The following is a 23,716-nucleotide window of genomic DNA, read 5'->3' on the forward strand; positions in this document are numbered from 1 at the left end:
TAGTTTGCAGTATGTACTTGGGAGCAAATGCATCCACCAACATCTCCCACCAGGCCTGCTCTAGGCCACAATATAACATCCATACTGCAGTGTATGCAAACATTTCTAGCACTCCAATTATTCCTGTCCCCACTCATCCCTCTCCTCACCTCCAGATCTCAGGGAGGATGCTGGGGGAGATTGTGCTGACCATCGAGGTGATCAACTGCTCGGTGCGCTCCAAGGGCTCATGCCCGGTGGTCAGAGACATACCCTTCAGGTCAGAGATGTGCTCCTCCACCATGTGCCCCAACAGTACCAGGGTTAGCTTCTCCCTAGACCTGCTCCATGACCTGGCGTCCACTAGCTGGGACCTGGAGTGCTCCGTCAAACTCTGCTTCAGTGAGGTATGTACAGTTGAAGTCGGAAGTTTACATACACCTTAGCCAAATACGTTTAAACTCAGTTTTTCACAATTCCTGACAATTCCCTGTCTTATGTCAGTTAGGATCACCACTTTATTATAAGAATGGGAAATGTAAGAATAATAGTAGAGAGAATGATTTATTTCAGCTTTTATACTTTCATCACATTCCCAGTGGGTCAGAAGTCTACATACCTTCAATTAGTATTTGGTAGCATTGCCTTTAAATTGTTTAACTTGGGTCAAAAGTTTCGGGGAGCCTTCCACAAGCTTCCCACAATATGTTGGAGGGAATTTTTGCTCATTTCTCCTGACAGAGCTGGTGTAACTGAGTCAGGTTTGTAGGCCTCCTTGCTCGCACACGCTTTTTCAGTTCTGCCCACACATTTTCTATGGGATTGAGGTCAGGGCTTTGTGATGGCCACTCCAATACCTTGACTTTGTTTTCCTTAAGCCATTTTGCGACCAAGCTTTACCTTCCTGACTGATGTCTTGAGATGTTGCTTCAATATATTCACATCATTTTCCTCCCTCATGATGCATCTATTTTGGGAAGTGCACCAGTCCCTCCTGCAGCAAATCACCCCCACAACATGATGCTGCCACCCCCTTGCTTCACGGTTGGGATGGTGTTTTTCAGCTTGCAAGCCTCCCCCTTTTTCCTCCAAACATAACGATGGTCATATTGGCCAAACAGTTCTATTTTTGTTTCACCAGACCAAAGTACATTTCTCCAAAAAGTACGATCTTTGTCCCCATGTGCAGTTGCAATCTGGCTTCTTCAGTCTTTTTTATGGCAGTTTTGGAGCAGTGGCTTTTTCCTTGCTGAGCGGCCTTTCAGGTTATGTCGATATAGGACTCGTTTTACTGTGAATATAGATACTTTCGTACCTGTTTCCTCCATCATCTTCACAAGGTCCTTTGCTGTCGTTCTCGGATTTGCACTTTTCGCACTAAAGTACGTTCATCTCTAGGAGACAGAATGCGTCTTTTTCCTGAGTGTTATGACAGCTGCGTGGTCCCCTGGTGTTTATACTTGCATACTATTGTTGTACAGATGAATGTGGTACCTTCAGTCATTTGGAAAGTGCTCCCAAGGATGAACCAGACTTGTGTAGGTCTACAAATTGTTTTCTGAGGTCTTGGCTGATTTCTTTTGATGTTCCCATGATGTCAAGCAAAGAGGCACTGAGTTTGAAGGTAGGCCTTGAAATACATTCACATGTACACCTCCAATTGACTCAAATGATGTCAATTAGCCTATCAGAAGCTTCTAAAGCCATGACATCATTTTCTGGAATTTTCAACGCTGTTTAAATGCACAGTCAACTTAGTGTATGTAAACTTCTGACTCACTGGAATTGTGATACAATGAATTTCAGTGAAATGTTCTGTCTGTCAACAATTGTTGGAAAAATCACTTGTGTCATGTAAAAAGTAGATGTCCTAAACGACTTGCCAAAACTATAGTTTGTTAACAAGAAATATGTGAAGTGGTTGAAATATGAGTTTTAATGACTCCAACCTAAGTTTATGTGAACTTCCAATTTCAACTTTAGGTGTGTGTTGGGGGGAGGTGTGTGTGTGCATGTAGGTGTGTGTTTTGGGGGGGGGGTATTGCTTTTTTTATTTACTTCTATGAGAAAATCTGTTCCATTTTTTTCTTTTAGTATCCTTTCTTTCATTATTGAGCATTTTTCATAGCTCCTTGAATACATTTTTCTCTGACAAATTGATTTCAACCTCATAACAGCACCAATGGTTCCAGAAAGTGTACATTTAGAGCGAGACTGAAAATGAAATATCATACACAGAGAATATGCTTCAAGGGATAATGTGTGCCAACTAAACATTGTTCATTCTAAACTGTAGCTTCAACCCAAATATTTAGTGAACTTTCCCTTTCACCTTAAAGCATTTTTGATGTTTTGAGTTGACTTTAGTAGGTTTTAGTATATTTGGCACACAAAGCAATATGAATGATGTGTGTCTCACTCTCTTCGTATTCTCTTGTAGAAATGTGGAGATGGAGGAAGAGTGAAGAGGAATTTGGAGGTCACCCAGACATACATCCCACCACCAAGTGAGTTCAGTTAACTCCAAATCCTTCCAGCTCTGTTGTTGTAGTGTAGTTTGTCCTTCTGGCAACTCAACCCTTACCTTTTCTCTTATCAGCTTTGGCATCAGTCAACATTTACAGTACACATGATAACCCCAATGTTGGCCCTTAAATGACAGAATTCATAAATTAAAATTTTTAAACATGACTCTTCTCTATCGTTGATATGACCCCCGACTACCCCTATGCTAAAATGTGCCATCTTCTTTCCTGTGGAAAACCAAAAGAAATCCAAATGAAATCAGCACTAACAATGCTGTCAAATGCAATAATAGAAGAGCCACTGCATTGTCCTCTTCAGCAATTCCCTTCTCAGAACATTCATCATCCATCTCATTCCAGCCACAGCAGCTACTGCCAGTCTGTCCGTCTGTCTCGGTTGTCTCGCCTTCCAACGAGCTCCACTTTAACGTTGGGCCCGTTGTCATGGCGATGACGAGTTCAGGATATACAAAAAGAGAGGGGTCGTAGAGGGGATGCGAGGTGGGGTGGGGCCTCTTCCTTAGGAAGGCCTGCAGCCTGACTTTGTGGCCACAATCAGCTAGTAATGACCCTCAGGGGGATCCATTGTGTCCGAGGTCTGGCCGAGCGGCTGTCCGTCACAAAAAAATTACTGAAGCTATTGTCAGAAACCCCCGAAAACAAAGAGGGGAAGGTGTCCCTCTTCAAAGCGGAGGACAATCTTTGGGCAGATGAGTCAGGAACTAACCTTGCATTCCTCAACCCTCTGCAAGCCCATTATTTTGGGGTGAAAAAGAAAAGAGAACCCCAGGTTCATGTTTTGGCTTGGAACATAGCTCCCCAGATTTGGCTTGGGACATAGCTCCCCAGCTATGGCTTGGGACATAGCTCCCCAGCTATGGCTTGGGACATAGCTCCCCAGCTATGGCTTGGGACATAGCTCCCCAACTATGGCTCCCCAATGGTGGAACATAGCTCCCCAGCTTTGGCTTGGAAGCAGCAATCCCCAGCTTTGGCTTGGAACATAGCTCCCCAGCTATGGCTTAAGGAATACCCCCAGGATAGGATAAAGTAATCATTCTCCCCCCCTCCTTAAAAGATTTAGATGCACTATTGGAAAGTGGCTGTTCCACTGGATGTCATAAGGGAATAGCTAGCCAGCTGTGGCTCTGGATAAGAGCTCCCCAGCTAAATGACTTAAATGTAAAAATGTAATAGCTCCCCAGCTTTGGCTTGGAACATAGCTCCCCAGCTATGGCTTGGGACATAGCTCCCCAGCTATGGCTTGGGACAAAGCTCCCCAGCTATGGCCAACAAGTAATTGTTTCCTGCAATTTCCTCATGCAGGAGAAGAAGAGGATACAGGTTGGCGCATCAGTGGCTTGATGGTGATGGGTTTGGAGGCGACACAGCCAGACCACCACTGCTCATTTTTGTTTTTGCATCCTGTTTTACTGGCCAGCCCATTCTGGTTCTTATGTAATGGAAAGGTGATGTGAGCGTGTGGAGGGACTCAGGGACTTGTGATGGAGAATGGTTGAACGAGAATCAGTGGCAAGGGAACAACGTTTCCTCCCATTAAACTGCAGGCAACTCCTCATTGACCTAAGCGCTCCTTTTTATCCACGCCTGCCAAGTGACTACACAGTGCACACACCAAACAACTGGAGCCAGCCAACTTTCTGGGCTCTCAGTTCTGCTTCAGAATTCTGGCCTGAGTGTTGGAATTGAGCTTTTTTGACAGTTGAAGCAGGCTGACTGCTGATGTTGTTGCTGGGGGTCCCGCCTGCTTTCATTGGCCAGGATGTGAATCCCCCTCAGTTGTCCTTGCTGTTTGGTAGCTGTCCCCCAGAGGGCTCTTTGGAGTAGTAGTGTCGTAGTACAGGCCTGCTGCTGCCCGTCTTCTCCACCTCCTCCCCACCTACAACAAGGCTTCTGCTTCCTGTCTCTGTTTGTTCAGCTTTGCTGTCTAACCCAAACACACAAATAACAAGTCGGCCCATTTTGGAAAACAAATAAAAGAAAGACTAAAGTAGGTTTCTGTTTAGACATGAACTGGGACAGGGCCTTTGAGTCTGTATTGTTAGTACAGTAGTAGATCATTAATTATCCTCCTATAAAGATAACTTACAATCACTTACAATCTAATTCATTAGACTTTATTGAAGGATGTATTCTCCACATTAGTTTAATTTCATTGGCACACAAGGGTTTCAATATATTGTGACAGTAGAGCAGTGATGATTAAGTGATTTTAATAAGGTGAGGCGATGAATGATCTTGATTATTATTTAAAGAACATAGACACCATAAATAACAATATTAACCAGATACACATGGCTTGGATTGTGGCAAGAGATGCAGCCAAACAAACAGAATGCTGTCCCTCACCCTTCCTGCATCCTGTCTTTCCTTCAGGAAAAGAGAGAGCGGTCGGTAGCCTAGCGTAGCGCTGAGCCTAGCATGTAGCGCAGTGGCACAGGATGCAGGAGGCTTAAGGTGGCAGGTGAGAGAAACTGCACAGGGTAAGAAACAGGATGGCTTCTGCCCAGGGGACTGATGATTAGCTTCCTCCCAAATTCTCAGGGTGCATGTTGGAAATGTTCACTAGTAAGGAAGCAGAAGCAGGGAAACGTGTGTGTGCCTTGGTGTGCATGCATTTGTGCACATATGCTCAATTGCTAGGATGCACACGTGTGTGTGTGTGTGTGTGTGTGTGTGTGTGTGTGTGTGTGTGTGTGTGTGTGTGTGTGTGTGTGTGTGTGTGTGTGTGTGTGTGTGTGTGTGTGTGTGTGTGTGTGTTAGTGTCAGAGGCCTGTGTCAACGCAGCACATGGCCACGGCCTGTTTTCTGGCCTTTTTCAGAATAGTTGATTTGAGAGTTCTGCCGAGAGAGAGCAATTCTGCCTCAGCCATTGGCTCCAGTTGTTTTGTTTGCATCTACGTCTGTAATTGCTGCAACGGCTTGTGCGGGACCATGCCACACACAGGCTGCCATGGTGGCACTGCCAGGGCCAAGCCCTGGGACTTCACATCGCATGATGAGAAAGCCAGAACTAGCAAGTACATGACAGCGATAAGCATTTGCTTCCACAAACAGATTTGGCCTAAATTGTGCAATGTGCTTAAGACAACAAAACAAAAAAATGTATGAGCTTGTAATGTTAACTGGTTGTGTGCTGAAAATGAGGAAATTATAGGAGGAATAATAATGGTTTAAATTACAAGCATTTCGCTACACCCGCAATAACATCTGTGAAACATATGTATATGACCAATACAATTTGATTTGATCTGTGTGATTCCGCTGATCTCCAACGATACTACAAAATACCCCATTGCAAGACATGCATTCATGTGTTTCTTCTGTGTGTTCTAGCTGTGTGTATTGACTTTGGTCTGTCAGCCGTGCTGGGCATTGCTTTCGGAGGCTTCCTGATCGGAGTTCTGCTTATTGGAGCTCTGTGGTTCATCAAGATCCGCACAGGTGAGTCAGAGTCCCACTATCTCTTTTGTGTTGTTACAATGACATACTTCAAAAGTGTTTTAGAGGTCTTTTTCTCTTGATTTGCGATCACTCTTAATTTTACCATGACTTCATTTTAAAACGGTATTATTCTGTTTTACGGGATCTAGGATACCCCACCGGACTGGATGTCGGGTCGACTGCAGTAAACCTCTCAGGTAAGATGCTAGTCACTGTTTATGGTTGATGCCAGTTACAGTTAAACATAAAGAGCTATATTTTCCATGAATAGGGAATGGTAATGTAAAGGAAAACCCGTCTTCCTCCTCCTTTTCTGATCTCTCTCATGGTCTTTCTCCCTCAATCATTCATGCAATCAATCAACCAACAAGTAAATGAGTCTTTATTAGAGGCAGAGGCAACTGGTTTGCACCCCAGAGGCAACGGTTTTGCAAGCTGAAATTTGGCTTGCCATGAATCAAAAAACATTTTCTCTCTCCCCAGGATGTCCTTGCTCTCTGACCAGCAAACGGCAACCCGTTTCTACGAACCCCTCCCCCTCTGAGAACAGTAGTGCTAATGCCAGCATTGGCAGCACTCAGAGCACGCCAACCAGCAGCATGGCATGAGATCATCAGCACCACCACCGTCTCCCCTTTCCGACACCCCGAGGGGCCTTGTGCTATTTGGCCGCTCTTTCACCATGCTTAAGAAAGCATTACCCCCCTCTCTTTAGTCACACCACAAACACGCACCCGCTCTCACCCGTAACCCCACCTGATAGTGGTGAGGTCGGGGGCGGGAAGGGGTGGGAGGAGCAGGAATGGGAGGGTGGGGGGCGGCTCTAGTCTAGTCCAGGCACCTAACATTCACCTCTCTAGCCTCCCAGCAAAAGTTCCAGACGGAAAGTCAGCGAGGGTGGAAAAAAAGAGACCCCGGCTCCCAGCAACAGGAAAAACAAAGCATATCCCCTAAGAACTAACAGGAAATTCATTGCATTCTTCTCTATAAATTGTGCCTCTCTGATGGCGGCACAATAAGAGTCAGTCAGTGAAAAAAAGAGACAAAATATTGACTTTTAAAAACATTATTAGAGAAACTGTTTTTGTCTCTCGACATCCACAGTTGTTCTGATTGGAAATGTCATGGCCCCTTATTGTAGGCAATTTAGAGATAGATTCTGGACTGACACCTGTTCTATCACATTGACTGTAGTTTTAATTAAAATTGTATTACTGTATATGGGTGGCTGGAAGACACCTTGTCAGATTTGAAGACTTTAGACAGATCAACAAAGCTAAAATATCCAATGTTCTCCTCCAATACCAAGGGGTATCTGTCTTTATATGAGTCAGGAAAGATTGGGAAAAGGCTACCTCTTAATTTATGTAGATGTCGGATTGTTAAGCACAAGCATGAGAATGGGTTATTCTGGTGAGCTAGTCAGATACCTTATTTTTTTGTTTCTCTCTTTCATTCCGTTTCACTTGAGTTACAGTGCATTCGGAAAGTTTTCAGACCCCTTCCCTTATTCCACATTTTGTTACATTACAGCCTTATTCTAAAATTGATACAAATATTTGAAAAACTCGTCAATCTACAAACAATACCACTTAATGACAAAGTGAAAACAGGTTTTTGCTCATTTAAAACAAAATGATTGACTTATTTACATAAGTATTCAGACCCTTTGCTATGCGATTCTAAAGTCAGCTCAGGTGCATCCTTTTTCCATTTATCACCCTTTTCTACAACTTGATTGGAGTCCACCTGTGGTAAATTAAATTGATTGGACATGATTTGGAAAGGCACACACCTGTCTATATAAGGTCCCACAGTTGACTGTGCATGTCAGAGAAAAAACGAAGCCAACAGGTCAAAGGAATTCTTCTTGGCGCTCCGAGACAGGGTTGTGTCAAGGCACAGGTCTGGGGAAGGGTACCAAAACATTTCTGCAGCATTGAAGGTCCCCACGAACACAGTGGCCTCCATCATTCTTCAATGGAAGAAGTTTGGAACCACCAAGACACTTCCTAAAGCTGGTCTCCCAGCCAAACTGAGCAATCGGGGGAGAAGGGCCTTGGTCAGGGAGGTGACCAAGAACCCGATGGTCACTCTGACAGAGCATCTGAGTTCCTCTGTGGAGATGGGAGAACCTTCCAGAAGGACAACCATCTCTGCAGCACTCCACCAATCAGGCCTTTATGGTAGTGGCCAGACTGAATCCACTCCTCAGTTAAATGCACATGACAGCCTGCTTGGAGTTTGTCAAAAGGCACCTAAAGGACGCTGACCATGAGAAACAAGATAATCTGGTCTGATGAAACCAAGATTAAACTCTTTGGCCTGAATGCCAAGCGTCACGTCTGGAGGAAATATGGCACCATCCCTACGGTGAAGCATGGTGGTGGCAGCATCATGCAGTGGGGATGTTTTTCAGCGGCAGGGACTGAAAGACTAGTCAGGATCAAGAGAAAGATGAACGGAGCAAAGTACAGAGATATCCTTGATGAAAACCTGCTCCAGAGCGCTCAGGACCTCAGACTGGGGCAAAGGTTCACCTTCCAACAGGACAATGACCGTACGCACACAGTCAAGACAACCCAGGAGTGGCTTTGAGACAAGTCTCAGAATGTCCTTGAGTGGTCCAGCCAGAGCCCGGACTTGAACCCGACCAAACATCTCTGGAGAGACCTGAAAATATCTTTGCAGCTACGCTCCCCATTCAACCTGACAGAGCTTGAGAGGATCTGCAGAGAAGAATGGGAAATCATACCTAAATACAGGTGTGCCAAGCTTGTTGCATCATACCCAAGAAGACTCAAATATGTAATTTCTGCCAAAGGTGCTTCAACAAAGTACTGAGTAAAGGGTCTGAATACTTATGTAAATGGTAATATTTCAGTTTTTAATTTGTAATATACTTGCACAAAAAAAACACTTTTTGCTTTGTCATTATGGGGTTTTGTGTGTAGTTTGATGAGGGGGAAAAAACGATTTAATACATTTTAGAACAAGGTGGTAACGTAACAAAATGTAGAAAAAGGGAAGGTGTTGGAATACTTTCCGAATGCACTCTACATCATATTGTTTTGCTCCAAGCCATCTGTTACATACAAGCAGAATGTATAACTAAATGTCCATGCATGTCAATGTTACTTAGGAGCCTTTGCATAATGAATAGTTTTTATAGTCCATTTAAAAAATATATATTATTTATCTGAAATTGTATTATGTCTAGCTAGATAGAGACACATTTTACTTTCCTCAATGCAAACTAAAGTCAACCCCAAAGCAAGTTTTTACCAAAAACATTGTGAGATTTGTAAAGACCAACAAAAAAAATATGAAAAATGAAGATTTAACATCTAAATGATTGAACTCAGGAAAAACTATATTTGGCATTATCGTAATTTCGGGACAAATGATTGATGTTCAGTGCCAAGAAAAATGGAAATCAGATGTGATAGATGGTTGAACCGTAAATGTAAACCCATTCTGTGTGTAATTGTACAAATGTAAATGTATTATTATTGTATTGCCTCTTTTTACCTCTTTGAAAATGCTCTCACAATACAAAGAAAAGCTTTGTGATTATGACCTGCTGGGTATAAAGACATTCCCTTCAAACATTCCATTCAGCCATGTCTCTGAAAGAAACAGCAATACTGTACCAAAAGTATACATTTGTGTAATAATTGTTATTTTTTTATTGTTATGATTGTACTAGTTATTGTTCATTACACAAACGTATATTTGTTGAGTAATGAATTATTAATTAGTCATTCATTTGTTTTCATACTGTCACCAAAAGCAGCCATCTTAAAACCAAGTGAGCTTCCTCAACCAAACACACTGTTTTCAATGGACCGATATGTTTTTTCCCCCACCTAAATAATTATGTAGCTAACTAATAATGCATTGTGTGTGTGTTTCTATGTGCATGTGTGAGTGAGTGAGTGAGTGAGTGCATGCATGCAAGTGTGCATGCTCTAACTTATTCCGTTCAAATATATACATATATAGATATATATTAAATCAAATAGTTTACTACACACCCCAAAACATTTCAAATGTTCAAATCAAGAGGCTATTGCGCAGAAAAATGTGGACAGTCGGTTGCATTGCAAATTCAGAACCTCTGGACAGCAACATAATAAACTGAAGCACTGATCATTGGGAGCGAGATCAGAAATAGGTAGCCTCACCTACAAAACTAAAACACCCCATATGTTCAAATGAAAAGTCCTGATTTAACATGACATTAATAACACAGCCACATCCTGAGTACCCGGTGCCGACACGTTCAGAAATCAAAAGATGGTTTGTGCAATAGACCGCTGCTCCACTCGGGAGGCCCCATTGGAGCTATTATGAGCCACAACTTTTAACCCACAATAGTCAGCATATAAGGGGAGCACTGGCGTCCCACTGTATTGAACCTCCACAGGCAAGCAACTGTGAATGAAGGGAGTGTTGTAGTATCAGACAGTCTGTGACAGCTAGACTCTCTGAGAGTACTGACAGAAAGCAGGGTAAATCAGATGGGCTGTCATTTAATCCGGTTGTTAACCCAGCAGATTCTGGCCCAGCCTCTGACAAGGGCTTCCTCTGCTCATAGATACACATGAGCCAAGCAATCCTCAACACACGCCACTTGTCCCTTTCTCACAATGCTAGACACTCGCAAAGCGAGGCGAGCAGACTGTGTGTATGTGTGTGTTGAAGACAGAATATGTGCATGTATTACGAGAGAGAGTGTGTGTGTGTGTGTGTGTGTGTGTGTGTGTGTGTGTGTGTGTGTGTGTGTGTGTGTGTGTGTGTGTGTGTGTGTGTGTGTGTGTGTGTGTGTGTGTGTGTGTGTGTGTGTGTGTGTGAGAGAGAAAGTGAGTGTTTGTCTTTCTGGAGGTGTCTATGTTTAAATCCAGAAAGGAGAGGGACTTAGGAAGTGGTTATGAGCTTTCTGTTATTGAGTGATACACTCAACGCAGCTCTTGAGTTGGGAGGCTCCCAAAAACGTACAATGTCTAAGTGTGGAAGAGAAATATCATCCAATATTTCTTGCATCATATGCAATTGAAATCACATAAAAAAGGGGATGACTTTTTTTGGTTTTATCACATTTCTTTGTAACTAATATAACATGTAAAATCTGAATACATTGAAACTCATCTGGACAGACAGGAATAATAACATTACCAAGTATCTTATCCCTTGAAATATATTCCCAGGAATACATTTTTCTGTTTTCCTGTAAGCAGCAACATGAAGTAATTTCCCTCATGTTGATCTGTACTGGGCTGCTGTGTTAGAAATAATGCCTTAGATTGAAGGCCTGTTTGTGCCTGGGTATAATGTGTCTATACAGGATGTCACCCTTCAGGATTTTTAACAACGTTGTTAGTCTGTCATCTTAACAAAATTACTGCTCCAATTCTATGCATGGATGAAAAATGCAGGGAATTCCATAACCCTGGCTAAAGTGCCTTTTATGGTGCACTGAACAAATACAAATGATACCGTATGTTGTCTTTTGAAAAGTATATATGTTTTTTTTGTGTATCAACCGTCTTAATAAAATTAGTTTAAGAAACTGATTGTGATTCTTATTGTGATATCTTCACATCCATTATGATTCCTTTGCTGGCTTACATGTAAGAGCAAGGTCAAGGCCAGAGGAGAGTTAACATTGCATACTGTAGCTGCTGTGAGACTCAAGCATAGAAAGAGAAGCAACTCAAGCATCTGCTATGCCTTGGGTGTCCCACAATTTTATGCTGCGTTCATAACCAAGTGGGATGGTGGTATTTACCTCATACGACTACGAGAAATCCACTTGAATGCCCCTCCAACTCGTAATTACTAGTGGGAAACTCATCTATCATCCCTGAACCCTCCCACATTCTGAAATCTCCTGGTAAGGAAATTACCTCGATAACAGCATTTTCAGCAGTTAAATGAAACAAAACATAATTTATATAAAGCAATTCATTAATATGTTTTTTGAACACAATCATTTGTTTACAAACACGATAGCTGTACTTTTAGTTTATGGTTGAAAGAGCTTATTGGCCGTTAGCCAATCAACGTTTCTCAACGAGAAATGTGAATGCAACTGGGATTTACGACTTCACAACTGGTAATTACCACATTCTCACTTGGTTACGAACACAGAATAAGACATACCGTATCCCCGAGAGCAATTATAATATGGCAAGCTGGGCCGAGCACTTTCACAGCCAAGGCAGGGAGCGTCACACGTGAAGCCAGCAGAAATGTGCTTTTAGTCTTCAATTTAACACTTCTGATCATGATGAGACGATTAGTTCTATGTCTATAAATGGCAAAGTTTACTTTTCTGCCTGTGTGGTTGAAGGTCAGGATTACATAGGATATAACACACACACGGACACTTTTTACTGTATGGCAAAGTTTACATTCATATAGTGGACTAAACTCCAGACCAAGTTGAACAAACTTCACCAACAGAGTGGAGCAGAGACCAGGCTTTGTGGAATCTAGATCAGACTACATCCATTTGTCTAAGGTCAATACAAAACGTAATCATGTACCTTGTACCTATGTTTGTCCTCTGTAGTTGCATGCCTTTAATTGTTTGCTGAAATCCTTACTTTTACAACATTTACATTTACATTTAAGTCATTTAGCAGACGCTCTTATCCAGAGCGACTTACAAATTGGTGCATTCACCTTATGACATCCAGTGGAACAGCCACTTTACAATAGTGCATCTAAATCTTTTAAGGGGGGTGAGAAGGATTACTTTATCCTATCCTAGGTATTCCTTAAAGAGGTGGGGTTTCAGGTGTCTCCGGAAGGTGGTGATTGACTCCGCTGTCCTGGCGTCGTGAGGGAGTTTCTTCCACCATTGGGGGGCCAGAGCAGCGAACAGTTTTGACTGGGCTGAGCGGGAACTGTAATTCCTCAGTGGTAGGGAGGCGAGCAGGCCAGAGGTGGATGAACGCAGTGCCCTTGTTTGGGTGTAGGGCCTGATCAGAGCCTGGAGGTACTGAGGTGCCGTTCCCCTCACAGCTCCGTAGGCAAGCACCGTGGTCTTGTAGCGGATGCGAGCTTCAACTGGAAGCCAGTGGAGAGAGCGGAGGAGCGGGGTGACGTGAGAGAACTTGGGAAGGTTGAACACCAGACGGGCTGCGGCGTTCTGGATGAGTTGTAGGGGTTTAATGGCACAGGCAGGGAGCCCAGCCAACAGCGAGTTGCAGTAATCCAGACGGGAGATGACAAGTGGGATAAGGACCTGCGCAGCTTCCTGTGGAGGCAGGGTCGCCTCCCTGCGGACCTGGCATTTTGTCCCTCCTGAACCTCCTCTGTCTCTGGCTAACCACTTTCTATGTTAGTTGAGAATCTGCCTCTAACCCTAGGGTGTTGTCCAGGATCACCCAAGGTTCTTAGCCTCTCTGGGAGATGAGGACACAATGGAGTTGTCATCCGATCCTCGATTGCTAATCAAACGACACTGCAGTTCTGCCCACACTGCCCTACCCTAGGAAGAGCAGCTCCCCTTGCTCTCAGATGAAATTCAGCGTCTTGAGGTGGTGATCCGTCAACCTCCACACTGATATGTCTGCCAGACTCCAGGTGCGATTCGCCACCTGGTCATCAGAAGGGGAAAGGAGAAGATTAATTGTGTGTCGTCTGCATAGCAATGATAGGAGAGACCATGTGAGGTTATGACAGAGCCAAGTGACTTGGTGTATAGCGAGAATAGGAGAGGGCCTAGAACAGAGCCCTGGGGGACACCAGTGGTGAGAGCGCGTGGTGAGGAGACAGATTCTCGCCACGCCACCTGGTAGGAGCGACCTGTCAGGTAGGACGCAATCCAAGCGTGGGCCGCGCCGGAGATGCCCAACTCGGAGAGGGTGGAGAGGAGGATCTGATGGTTCACAGTATCGAAGGCAGCCGATAGGTCTAGAAGGATGAGAGCAGAGGAGAGAGAGTTAGCTTTAGCAGTGCGGAGCGCCTCCGTGATACAGAGAAGAGCAGTCTCAGTTGAATGACTAGTCTTGAAACCTGACTGATTTGGATCAAGAAGGTCATTCTGAGAGAGATAGCGGGAGAGCTGGCCAAGGACGGCACGTTCAAGAGTTTTGGAGAGAAAAGAAAGAAGGGATACTGGTCTGTAGTTGTTGACATCGGAGGGATCGAGTGTAGGTTTTTTCAGAAGGGGTGCAACTCTCGCTCTCTTGAAGACGGAAGGGACGTAGCCAGCGGTCAGGGATGAGTTGATGAGCGAGGTGAGGTAAGGGAGAAGGTCTCCGGAAATGGTCTGGAGAAGAGAGGAGGGGATAGGGTCAAGCGGGCAGGTTGTTGGTCGGCCGGCCGTCACAAGACGCGAGATTTCATCTGGAGAGAGAGGAGAAAGAGGTCAGAGCATAGGGTAGGGCAGTGTGAGCAGAACCAGCGGTGTCGTTTGACTTAGCAAACGAGGATCGTATGTCGTCGACCTTCTTTTCAAAATGGTTGACGAAGTCATCTGCAGAGAGGGAGGAGGGGGGGGGGGAGGAGGATTCAGGAGGGAGGAGAAGGTGGCAAAGAGCTTCCTAGGGTTAGAGGCAGATGCTTGGAATTTAGAGTGGTAGAAAGTGGCTTTAGCAGCAGAGACAGAGGAGGAAAATGTAGAGAGGAGGGAGTGGAAGGATGCCAGGTCCGCAGGGAGGCGAGTTTTCCTCCATTTCCGCTCGGCTGCCCGGAGCCCTGTTCTGTGAGCTCGCAATGAGTCGTCGAGCCACGGAGCGGGAGGGGAGGACCGAGCCGGCCTGGAGGATAGGGGACATAGAGAGTCAAAGGATGCAGAAAGGGAGGAGAGGAGGGTTGAGGAGGCAGAATCAGGATATAGGTTGGAGAAGGTTTGAGCAGAGGGACGAGATGATAGGATGGAAGAGGAGAGAGTAGCGGGGGAGAGAGAGCGAAGGTTGGGACGGCGCGATACCATCCGAGTAGGGGCAGTGTGGGAAGTGTTGGATGAGAGCGAGAGGGAAAAGGATACAAGGTAGTGGTCGGAGACTTGGAGGGGAGTTGCAATGAGGTTAGTGGAAGAACAGCATCTAGTAAAGATGAGGTCGAGCGTATTGCCTGCCTTGTGAGTAGGGGGGGAAGGTGAGAGGGTGAGGTCAAAAGAGGAGAGGAGTGGAAAGAAGGAGGCAGAGAGGAATGAGTCAAAGGTAGACGTGGGGAGGTTAAAGTCGCCCAGAACTGTGAGAGGTGAGCCGTCCTCAGGAAAGGAGCTTATCAAGGCATCAAGCTCATTGATGAACTCTCCGAGGGGACCTGGAGGGCGATAAATGAGAAGGATGTTCAGCTTGAAAGGGCTGGTAACTGTGACAGCATGAAATTCAAAGGAGGCGATAGACAGATGGGTAAGGGGAGAAAGAGAGAATGACCGAGATGAGGATCCCGGTGCCACCACCCCGCTGACCAGAAGCTCTCGGGGTGTGCGAGAACACGTGGGCGGACGAAGAGAGAGCAGTAGGAGTAGCAGTGTTATCTGTGGTGATCCATGTTTCCGTCAGTGCCAAGAAGTCGAGGGACTGGAGGGAGGCATAGGCTGAGATGAACTCTGCCTTGTTGGCCGCAGATCGGCAGTTCCAGAGGCTACCGGAGACCTGGAACTCCACGTGGGTCGTGCGCGCTGGGACCACCAGATTAGGGTGTCCGCGGCCACGCGGTGTGGAGCGTTTGTATGGTCTGTGCAGAGAGGAGAGAACAGGGATAGACAGACACATAGTTGACAGGCTACAGAAGAGGCTACGCTAATGCAAGGAGATTGGAATGACAAGTGGACTACACGTCTCGAATGTTCAGAAAGTTAAGCTTACGTAGCAAGAATCTTATTGACTAAAATGATTAAAATGATACAGTACTGCTGAAGTAGGCTAGCTGGCAGTGGCTGCGTTGTTGACTTTGTAGGCTAGCTGGCAGTGGCTGCGTTGTTGACACTACACTAATCAAGTCGTTCCGTTGAGTGTAATAGTTTCTACAGTGCTGCTATTCGGGGGCTAGCTGGCTAGCTAGCAGTGTTGATTACGTTACGTTGCGTTAAAAGAACGACAATAGCTGGCTAGCTAACCTAGAAAATCGCTCTAGACTACACAATTATCTTTGATACAAAGACGGCTATGTAGCTAGCTATGTAGCTAGCTACGATCAAACAAATCAAACCGTTGTGCTGTAATGAAATGAAATGAAAATGTGATACTACCTGTGGAGCGAAGCGGAATGCGACCGGGTTGTTGAGTGCGGAAGTTCTATTCGGTGGACGTTGGCTAGCTGTTGGCTAGCTAGCAGTGTCTCCTACGTTAAGGACGACAAATAGCTGGCTAGCTAACCTTGGTAAATTAAGATAATCACTCTAAGACTACACACTCTAAACTACACAATTATCTTGGATACGAAGACAGCAAAGACAATTATGTAGCTAGCTAACACTACACTAATCAAGTCATTCAGTTGAGTGTAATAGTTTCTACAGTGCTGCTATTCGGTAGACGGTGGACGTTTGCTAGCTGGCTAGCTGCTGGGCAGATAGCAGTGTAGACTACGTTAGGACGACGAAATACGATGGTGGTCCTTCTGTAGCACAGTTGGTAGAGCATGGCGCTTGTAACGCCAGGGTAGTGGGTTCGATTCCCGGGACCACCCATACGTAGAATGTATGCACACATGACTGTAAGTCGCTTTGGATAAAAGCGTCTGCTAAATGGCATATATTATTATTATTATTATTATTATTACGATAATTACGCAATTATCTTTGATACAAAGACGGCTATGTAGCTAGCTAAGAAGAAATTGCTAAGATTAGACAAATCAAACCGTTGTACAATAATGAAATGTAATGAAATGTAATGAAAAGTTATACTACCTGCGGAGCGAAGTGCGGATGCGACCACTCGCTCCAACCCGGAAGTAAATAAACGTTAATCAAATACAACCAACTTACAACCAACTTTTTTCTAGTTTTTGTTGATGTAATCGGCGCTAGATTTCACAAAGGCTGGTCTCTGCTCCACTCTGTTGGTGAAGTTCATCATAAACTTTCGAGTTTAGTCCGCTAACATTCTTGTTTGAGGATGTCAATGGATTTTTTATTTTATTTTATGTATTTCACCTTTATTTAATACTTTGTAGCGCCACCTTTTGCTGCGATTACAGCTGTAAGTCGCTTGGGGTATGTCTCTATCAGTTTTGCACATCGAGAGACTGACATTTTTTCCCATTCCTCCTTGCAAAACAGCTCGAGCTCAGTGAGGTTGGATGGAGAGCATTTGTGAACAGCAGTTTTCAGTTCTTTCCACAGATTCTCGATTGGATTCAGGTCTGGACTTTGACTTGGCTACATTAGCCAGGATGCTAGCTAATAGCTGCGATATTCTAGTTTAAAATGTTTACATAGCAAACTAGCTGCAGTACTTAGCTACCAAAAGCACGCTTCCTACTTGTTAGCTAAGCTAGCTCAACTTTCTTCTGCCCTGGGGGAAACTATACAACATTGCTGCTTTGAGGGCATCTATGAAAGTTTCTCTTGCAAATATGACATGTCTAACATTAAGTTAGCAGTGTGGCAGTGTAAAACACGTGTGCTACCTGCATCTGAAGCAGCGTGGAACACAGTCGAACATGAGGCCTCTACACTGTTCATCAGGTATTTTACAACGTGGTTATGTGGAATTGTATTATCCACAAACTGTGACTTAATCATTCACTGTTGCATTAATACAAGCTAAGTTACCGATGGCAGTGATTGGCCACATGTTAGCCCTTTCTAGATTCTAATTTGAGCTACTACTACAAGAAGCATGTGGTGTTAGAAAACTATTAATTTCTTTCAGATTGTCCAAACAGATCCTTTGATGCTGTTTGACATCAAATCCTCCACCACTATTTAACATTTATTTAACTAGGCAAGTCAGTTAAGAACTAATTCTACCCCGGCCAATCTCTCCCTTAACCCGGACGACACTGGGACATTTGTGCGACTGGACTTCCGATCACCGCCATTTGTGCTACAGTCCGGAATCAAACCAAGGTCTGTAGTGATGCCTCTAGCACTGAGATGCATTGCCTTAGACCACTGCGCTACTTGGGAGGCCACTATAGCCATCGGTGAACCTAGTGACACTGAAGATTGATCCTGGAACTCATCCAACTCAATGCAAAGGTAAGATATAACAAATACAGTATGAATAATGATGGAATACACACACAAACTAATTGTGACCGGTTTCAGGAAGCTAGGCGTTTGCCATCTGAACCAAACATTGTAGAGTATTCTGATGACAGTGATAGGGAAGAAACGTTGATCAACAGTGTTGTTGTCATGGATGAAGTTGACTGAGTTTTGAAATCAGTGGAATGCCCAGTGGAAGTAGACATTGAGATTATGAGAAGGAGATGGAGAAAATTCTGGCTTTTGATTGCATCCGTAACAGAGAGGGAGGAAGATCTGATGATTCTTATGAAATTGCACATGGTCAATGTGAATGGGAGTAACTTAATACAATGGGCCAAGCAAGCGGTAAAAACAAAACAGAAATGACACAGGATGTCTGACTTAGTTAAAGAGGTTCCAGTCTGCCGTGAAGCATTCATTCATGTCTAGCTACATTTTCAGATATTATATGTTTCTAATTTTGTCCAAAAGTATTTTTCATTGCAAGTTAAATCGTACTGTTAGCTAGCTAGCTAACATTAGCTGGCTGGCTCACTAGCAAACATTAGGTGTATGATCTGTTTAGTAATATTATTAGTATCTCAGAAAGCCATTTGCATTTCTAGTTATAGCCTGTTAGCTAGCTAACATTGAACTTAGTTGGTTAGCTTTAGCTATCTGCAGATTCATACTACAGCATTTCATGAATGGTGGCTAGCTATGAAAATAAGGTTGTATTTCTAGTACTAGTACTGTATGGATTGGGATTATGGTTCATTGTTTATCTAGCTACAAAAGACTCCACTTGGCCAGATAATTACATGACCCATAAAGAGATGGGAGAGGCTTAAACTGTAGCCAGGTGGGTGAGAGAGACATTGTGTCCCCATGGAACAACACATTTCTATGATTGTTGGCACTGTGACAAAGGTATGTTGAAGACATAATTAAGTGTCAAAGAGTGTTTAGTGTCCAAGTATTGTTTTGCTTCCAAATTAGGTCTGGGGAAGGAACTTGATGCCTTGTCAAGGGAGAATGTGTGCAAGGACTTGAGGCACTGGAAGCTGTCCATGGTGAATCATCAGTAGTGGACGGCAGATTCAACTCCAAGTGGAAATCTGGATGTGAAGGAGGCCAAGTGGAGAAAGCTCGTAATCATCAGACTCACCTGGACTCCATCACCTCCCTTTTATTTTTTTTTATTTAACCTTTATTTAACCAGGTAGGCTAGTTGAGAATGAGTTCTCATTTACAACTGCGACCTGGCCAAGATAAAGCAAAGCAGTGCGACAAAAAACAACACAGAGTAACACATAGGATAAACAAAAGTACTGTCAATAATACAAGAGAAAAATCTATATAGCTTTATCTATATAGCTTTACCTAGCAAAGACCTTTAGATGACCTGGAGCCAGTGGGTCTGGCGACGAATATGTAGCAAGGGCCAGCCGACAAGAGCATATAGGTCGCAGTGGTGGGTGGTATATGGGGCTTTGGTGACAAAACGGATTGCACTGTGATAGACTGAATCAAGTTTGCTGAGTAGAGTGTTGGAGGCTATTTTGTAAGTGACATTGCCGAAGTCAAGGATCGGTAGGATAGTCAGTTTTACGAGGGTGTTTGGCAGCAAAAGTGAAGGATGCTTTGTTGCGAAATAGAGTTTACAGTCTAACCAGACACCTAGGTATTTGTAGTTGTCTACATATTCTAAGTCAGAACCATCCAGAGTAGTGATGTTAGTCGGGCGGGCGGGTGCGGCAGCGATCGGTTGAAGAGCATGCATTTCGTTTTACTAACTTTTAAGAGAAGTTGGAGCCCACGGAAAGAGTGTTGTATGGCATTGAAGCTTGTTTTGAGGTTTGTTAACACAGTGTCCAAAGAAGGGCCAGATGTATACAGAATGGTGTTGTATGCGTAGAGGTGGATCAAGGAATCACCCGCAGCAAGAGCGACATAATTCATATATACAGAGAAAAGAGTCGGCTCGAGAATTGAACCCTGTGGTACTCCCATTTTATTTTATTTATTATTATTTTTGATTTATTTCACCTTTATTTAACCAGGTAGGCTAGTTGAGAACAAGTTCTCATTTGCAACTGCGACCTGGCCAAGATAAAGCATAGCAGTGTGAACAGACAACACAGAGTTACACATGGAGTAAACAATTAACAAGTCAATAATACAGTAGAAAAAAAGGGGAGTCTATATACAATGTGTGCAAAAGGCATGAGGAGGTAGGCGAATAATTAGAATTTTGCAGATTAACACTGGAGTGATCAGATGGTCATGTACAGGTAGAGATATTGGTGTGCAAAAGAGCAGAAAAGTAAATAAATAAAAACAGTATGGGGATGAGGTAGGTGAAAATGGGTGGGCTATTTACCAATAGACTATGTGCAGCTGCAGCGATCGGTTAGCTGCTCAGATAGCTGATGTTTGAAGTTGGTGAGGGAGATAAAAGTCTCCAACTTCAGCGATTTTTGCAATTCGTTCCAGTCACAGGCAGCAGAGTACTGGAACGAAAGGTGGCCAAATTAGGTGTTGGCTTTAGGGATGATCAGTGAGATACACCTGCTGGAGCGCGTGCTACGAATGGGTGTTGCCATCGTGACCAGTGAACTGAGATAAGGCGGAGCTTTACCTAGCATGGACTTGTAGATGACCCGGAGCCAGTGGGTCTGGCGACGAATATGTCGCGAGGGCCAGCCGACTAGAGCATACAAGTCGCAGTGGTGGGTGGTATAAGGTGCTTTAGTGACAAAACGGATGGCACTGTGATAAACTGCATCCAGTTTTCTGAGTAGAGTGTTGGAAGCCATTTTGTAGATGACATCGCCGAAGTCGAGGATCGGTAGGATAGTCAGTTTTACTAGGGTAAGCTTGGCGGCGTGAGTTAAGGAGGCATTGTTGCGGAATAGAAAGCCGACTCTTGATTTGATTTTCGATTGGAGATGTTTGATATGAGTCTGGAAGGAGAGTTTGCAGTCTAGCCAGACACCTAGGTACTTATAGATGTCCACATATTCAAGGTCGGCACCATCCAGGGTGGTGATGCTACTAAGATCATGTGACATTTAGATTCCACACAGGTGGACTTTATTGAACTAATTATGTTACTTCTGAAGGTAATTGGTTGCACCAGATCTTATTTAGGGGCTTCATGGCAAAGGGGGTGAATACATATGCACCCACCACTTTTCATATATATATATATATGTTTTTTTTTACTTGTTGTTTTTTCATTTCACTTCACCTATTTGGACTATTTTGTGTACTTTATGCCATGCCGACCCGTCACAGTACAGTTGTGCCAAATCAGCCAAAAACAAAGCTACAACTTTGTAACGATCGCAGTCCCATCCATCTGCCTCCAAGCTAGCCTGCAGTCAAAGCAGTCACTCCCAGTGTCTTTTCCATGTTGAGCTCCCACTCCCACCTCTACCCTGCTCCCGCCTCTGCACCATTTTGATTAGACGCCTGACTGAACCAATCGTAATAGTTTCTGCACTTATGGGGTCTTACAATAACTAAAACGCTTACCAGCACTTCAACAGGGCAAACCATATTACAGGTTGACATATACAGTACCTGAACCCATTCACAACTATTGAAAATGAGTAAGTGAAAATACGTTTGTTAATCAAATGGCTACCCAGACTATTTGCATTGCCCCCCGAACGCTGCTGCTACTCTGTGTTATTTTCTATGCATAGTCACTTTAATAACTCTACCGACATGTACATATTACCTCAATTACCTCGATACCTCGGCACATTGACTCTGTACTGGTATATAGCCCAGCTATTGTTATCTACTGCTGCGCTTTAATTATTTGTTATTCTTATCTCATACTTTTATTTATATATATTTTCTTAAAACTGTATTTTTGGTTAAGGGCTTATAAGTAAGCATTTCACAATTGTATTCGGCACGTGACAAATAAAATGAGATTTGATCACTGCAGTTGTTGGTACATTGACTCACATAGGAGTCCAAACTCTGGAAGTATATTGGACAAAATGAAAAATGTTTGGTTCTAGAAACAGAAGGTGTTGAATGTTTAAGGTTCCACCAAATATTTTGTTTTCAAGGCTCAACACAATGACTGTTTACAGACAAACACCCCACTAGCCAATGTCATTGGATGTTTTGTCTGAGTGTAACTGCATAGAGTGAGTGTACTGTATGTGTGAGTGTGTGTGTGTCTGTGTGTGTACAGACCGTGAAGGGCAGTACCTTTAGTAGAGCACTGAGCCATCCTCATTGTCACTCCTGGGATGTTTCACTGGACACCATTGTGCTTCTTATTACTTCCACTGAAACATGCAGTACCACTTGCATTACAGTACCTATCAAGTAAAGATAGCTGCTGTACTGTATTACTGGAAACACTGACTGGATATAGCCCCACAGTACGGTCTAGTACATGATTTTACATTAGCCCATAGCAGTAGACCATAGAAGGATATATGTTATGTTCTAAATTCCAATACATACTGTATATATATATATATATATATTACGAATTTGGAAGTGCTTAAGATCTGACTGCATCTTTAAAATGTACCACAAGGCTTGGTTTCCCATCCACCTACACATTAATATGGTCCTTTTGACTTGAAACTAGGAAATAATTGAAACGTGCTAGAAATGTAAAATTTGCACCTGACTGATACAAATATTGGCCCTGTCATATGCTCTTTACATCAGCCTTTCTTAAACTATTGGTCGGTCGCAGACCTGTTAACGGTGGGTCGTGACATGTCAGAGTAGTAGTAGATGTGAGTTTCTGTTTCGAACAATCCCCTGGCCTTGTACACAGCTAATAGTTTTTTGTGTTTGCCTATATCACATTTGTTTTTAGGCATAATGGAAATTAAATGTACCAATATTTATGTATAGTTGCATATTTTCCTAAGCTTGGGTCCCAGGAAAACACAGAATTTCTCATTTGGGTCCCAGGCTGAAAAAGAACCCCTGTCTTACATTGATAGGCCTACTTCATGGTTTACATTCCATTGGGATTCATCATTTTTTTATTTGAATTTAACTAGGCAAGTCAGTTAAGAACAAATTCTTATGTACAATGACGGCCTATCGGGAAACAGTGGGTTAACTGCCTTGTTCAGGAGCAGTAGGACAGACTTTTACCTTGTCAGCTCAGGAATTGGATCCAGCAACCTTTCAGTTACTGGCCCAAAGCTCTAACCACTAGGTTACCTGCCGCACCAAAGGTGTAGAAGTTTATCATAGGTCAAATGACTTGTTAGGGTTTCTCCATATGGCATTCACCTACTTAGTCCTTTTAGATAAGCGGTTATGAAAGAAAGGGTAGGAAATAAAATGGCTATATACTGTTAGAGTACACAATATTGTATTACCTGCCTGTATGACTGCAATTTCTCGTGACAACCACCAGATGCCGCCAGATAGTCCCATGTGGGTCTCTGAAGATGACAACATGGAGAGGAATGCATGAGGAAACAGAGTACAGGATGCTCTGGATGTTGTCGGGGTTACAATGTGATGTCATGGACAGATAGCCAAATGTTTATAATTAGAGAGAAAAATATGAACAGTT

The 23,716-nt window shown here is 43.6% G+C and overlaps 1 protein-coding gene across 3 annotated transcripts in view; it reads left to right on the forward strand.

Annotated features, from left to right (window-relative positions):
• LOC118385280 (endoglin-like) overlaps positions 1-6,764 on the forward strand; it is a 42,883-nt gene extending 36,119 nt beyond the window's left edge. For all 3 annotated transcript variants that reach the window (XM_035772275.2, XM_035772277.2, XM_035772276.2), the window contains exons 10-14: positions 156-386; positions 2,420-2,486; positions 5,862-5,969; positions 6,119-6,166; positions 6,453-6,764. In XM_035772275.2, the coding sequence (XP_035628168.1) occupies positions 156-386; positions 2,420-2,486; positions 5,862-5,969; positions 6,119-6,166; positions 6,453-6,577 (579 nt within the window). In that variant the 3' untranslated portion in view covers positions 6,578-6,764. The remainder of the gene's footprint in view (positions 1-155; positions 387-2,419; positions 2,487-5,861; positions 5,970-6,118; positions 6,167-6,452) is intronic.
• The last annotated feature ends 16,952 nt before the right edge of the window (positions 6,765-23,716 follow it).

This window comes from Oncorhynchus keta, chromosome 6 (genome assembly GCF_023373465.1).
Source record: "Oncorhynchus keta strain PuntledgeMale-10-30-2019 chromosome 6, Oket_V2, whole genome shotgun sequence".
In the NCBI taxonomy this organism is placed as follows: domain Eukaryota; kingdom Metazoa; phylum Chordata; class Actinopteri; order Salmoniformes; family Salmonidae; genus Oncorhynchus; species Oncorhynchus keta.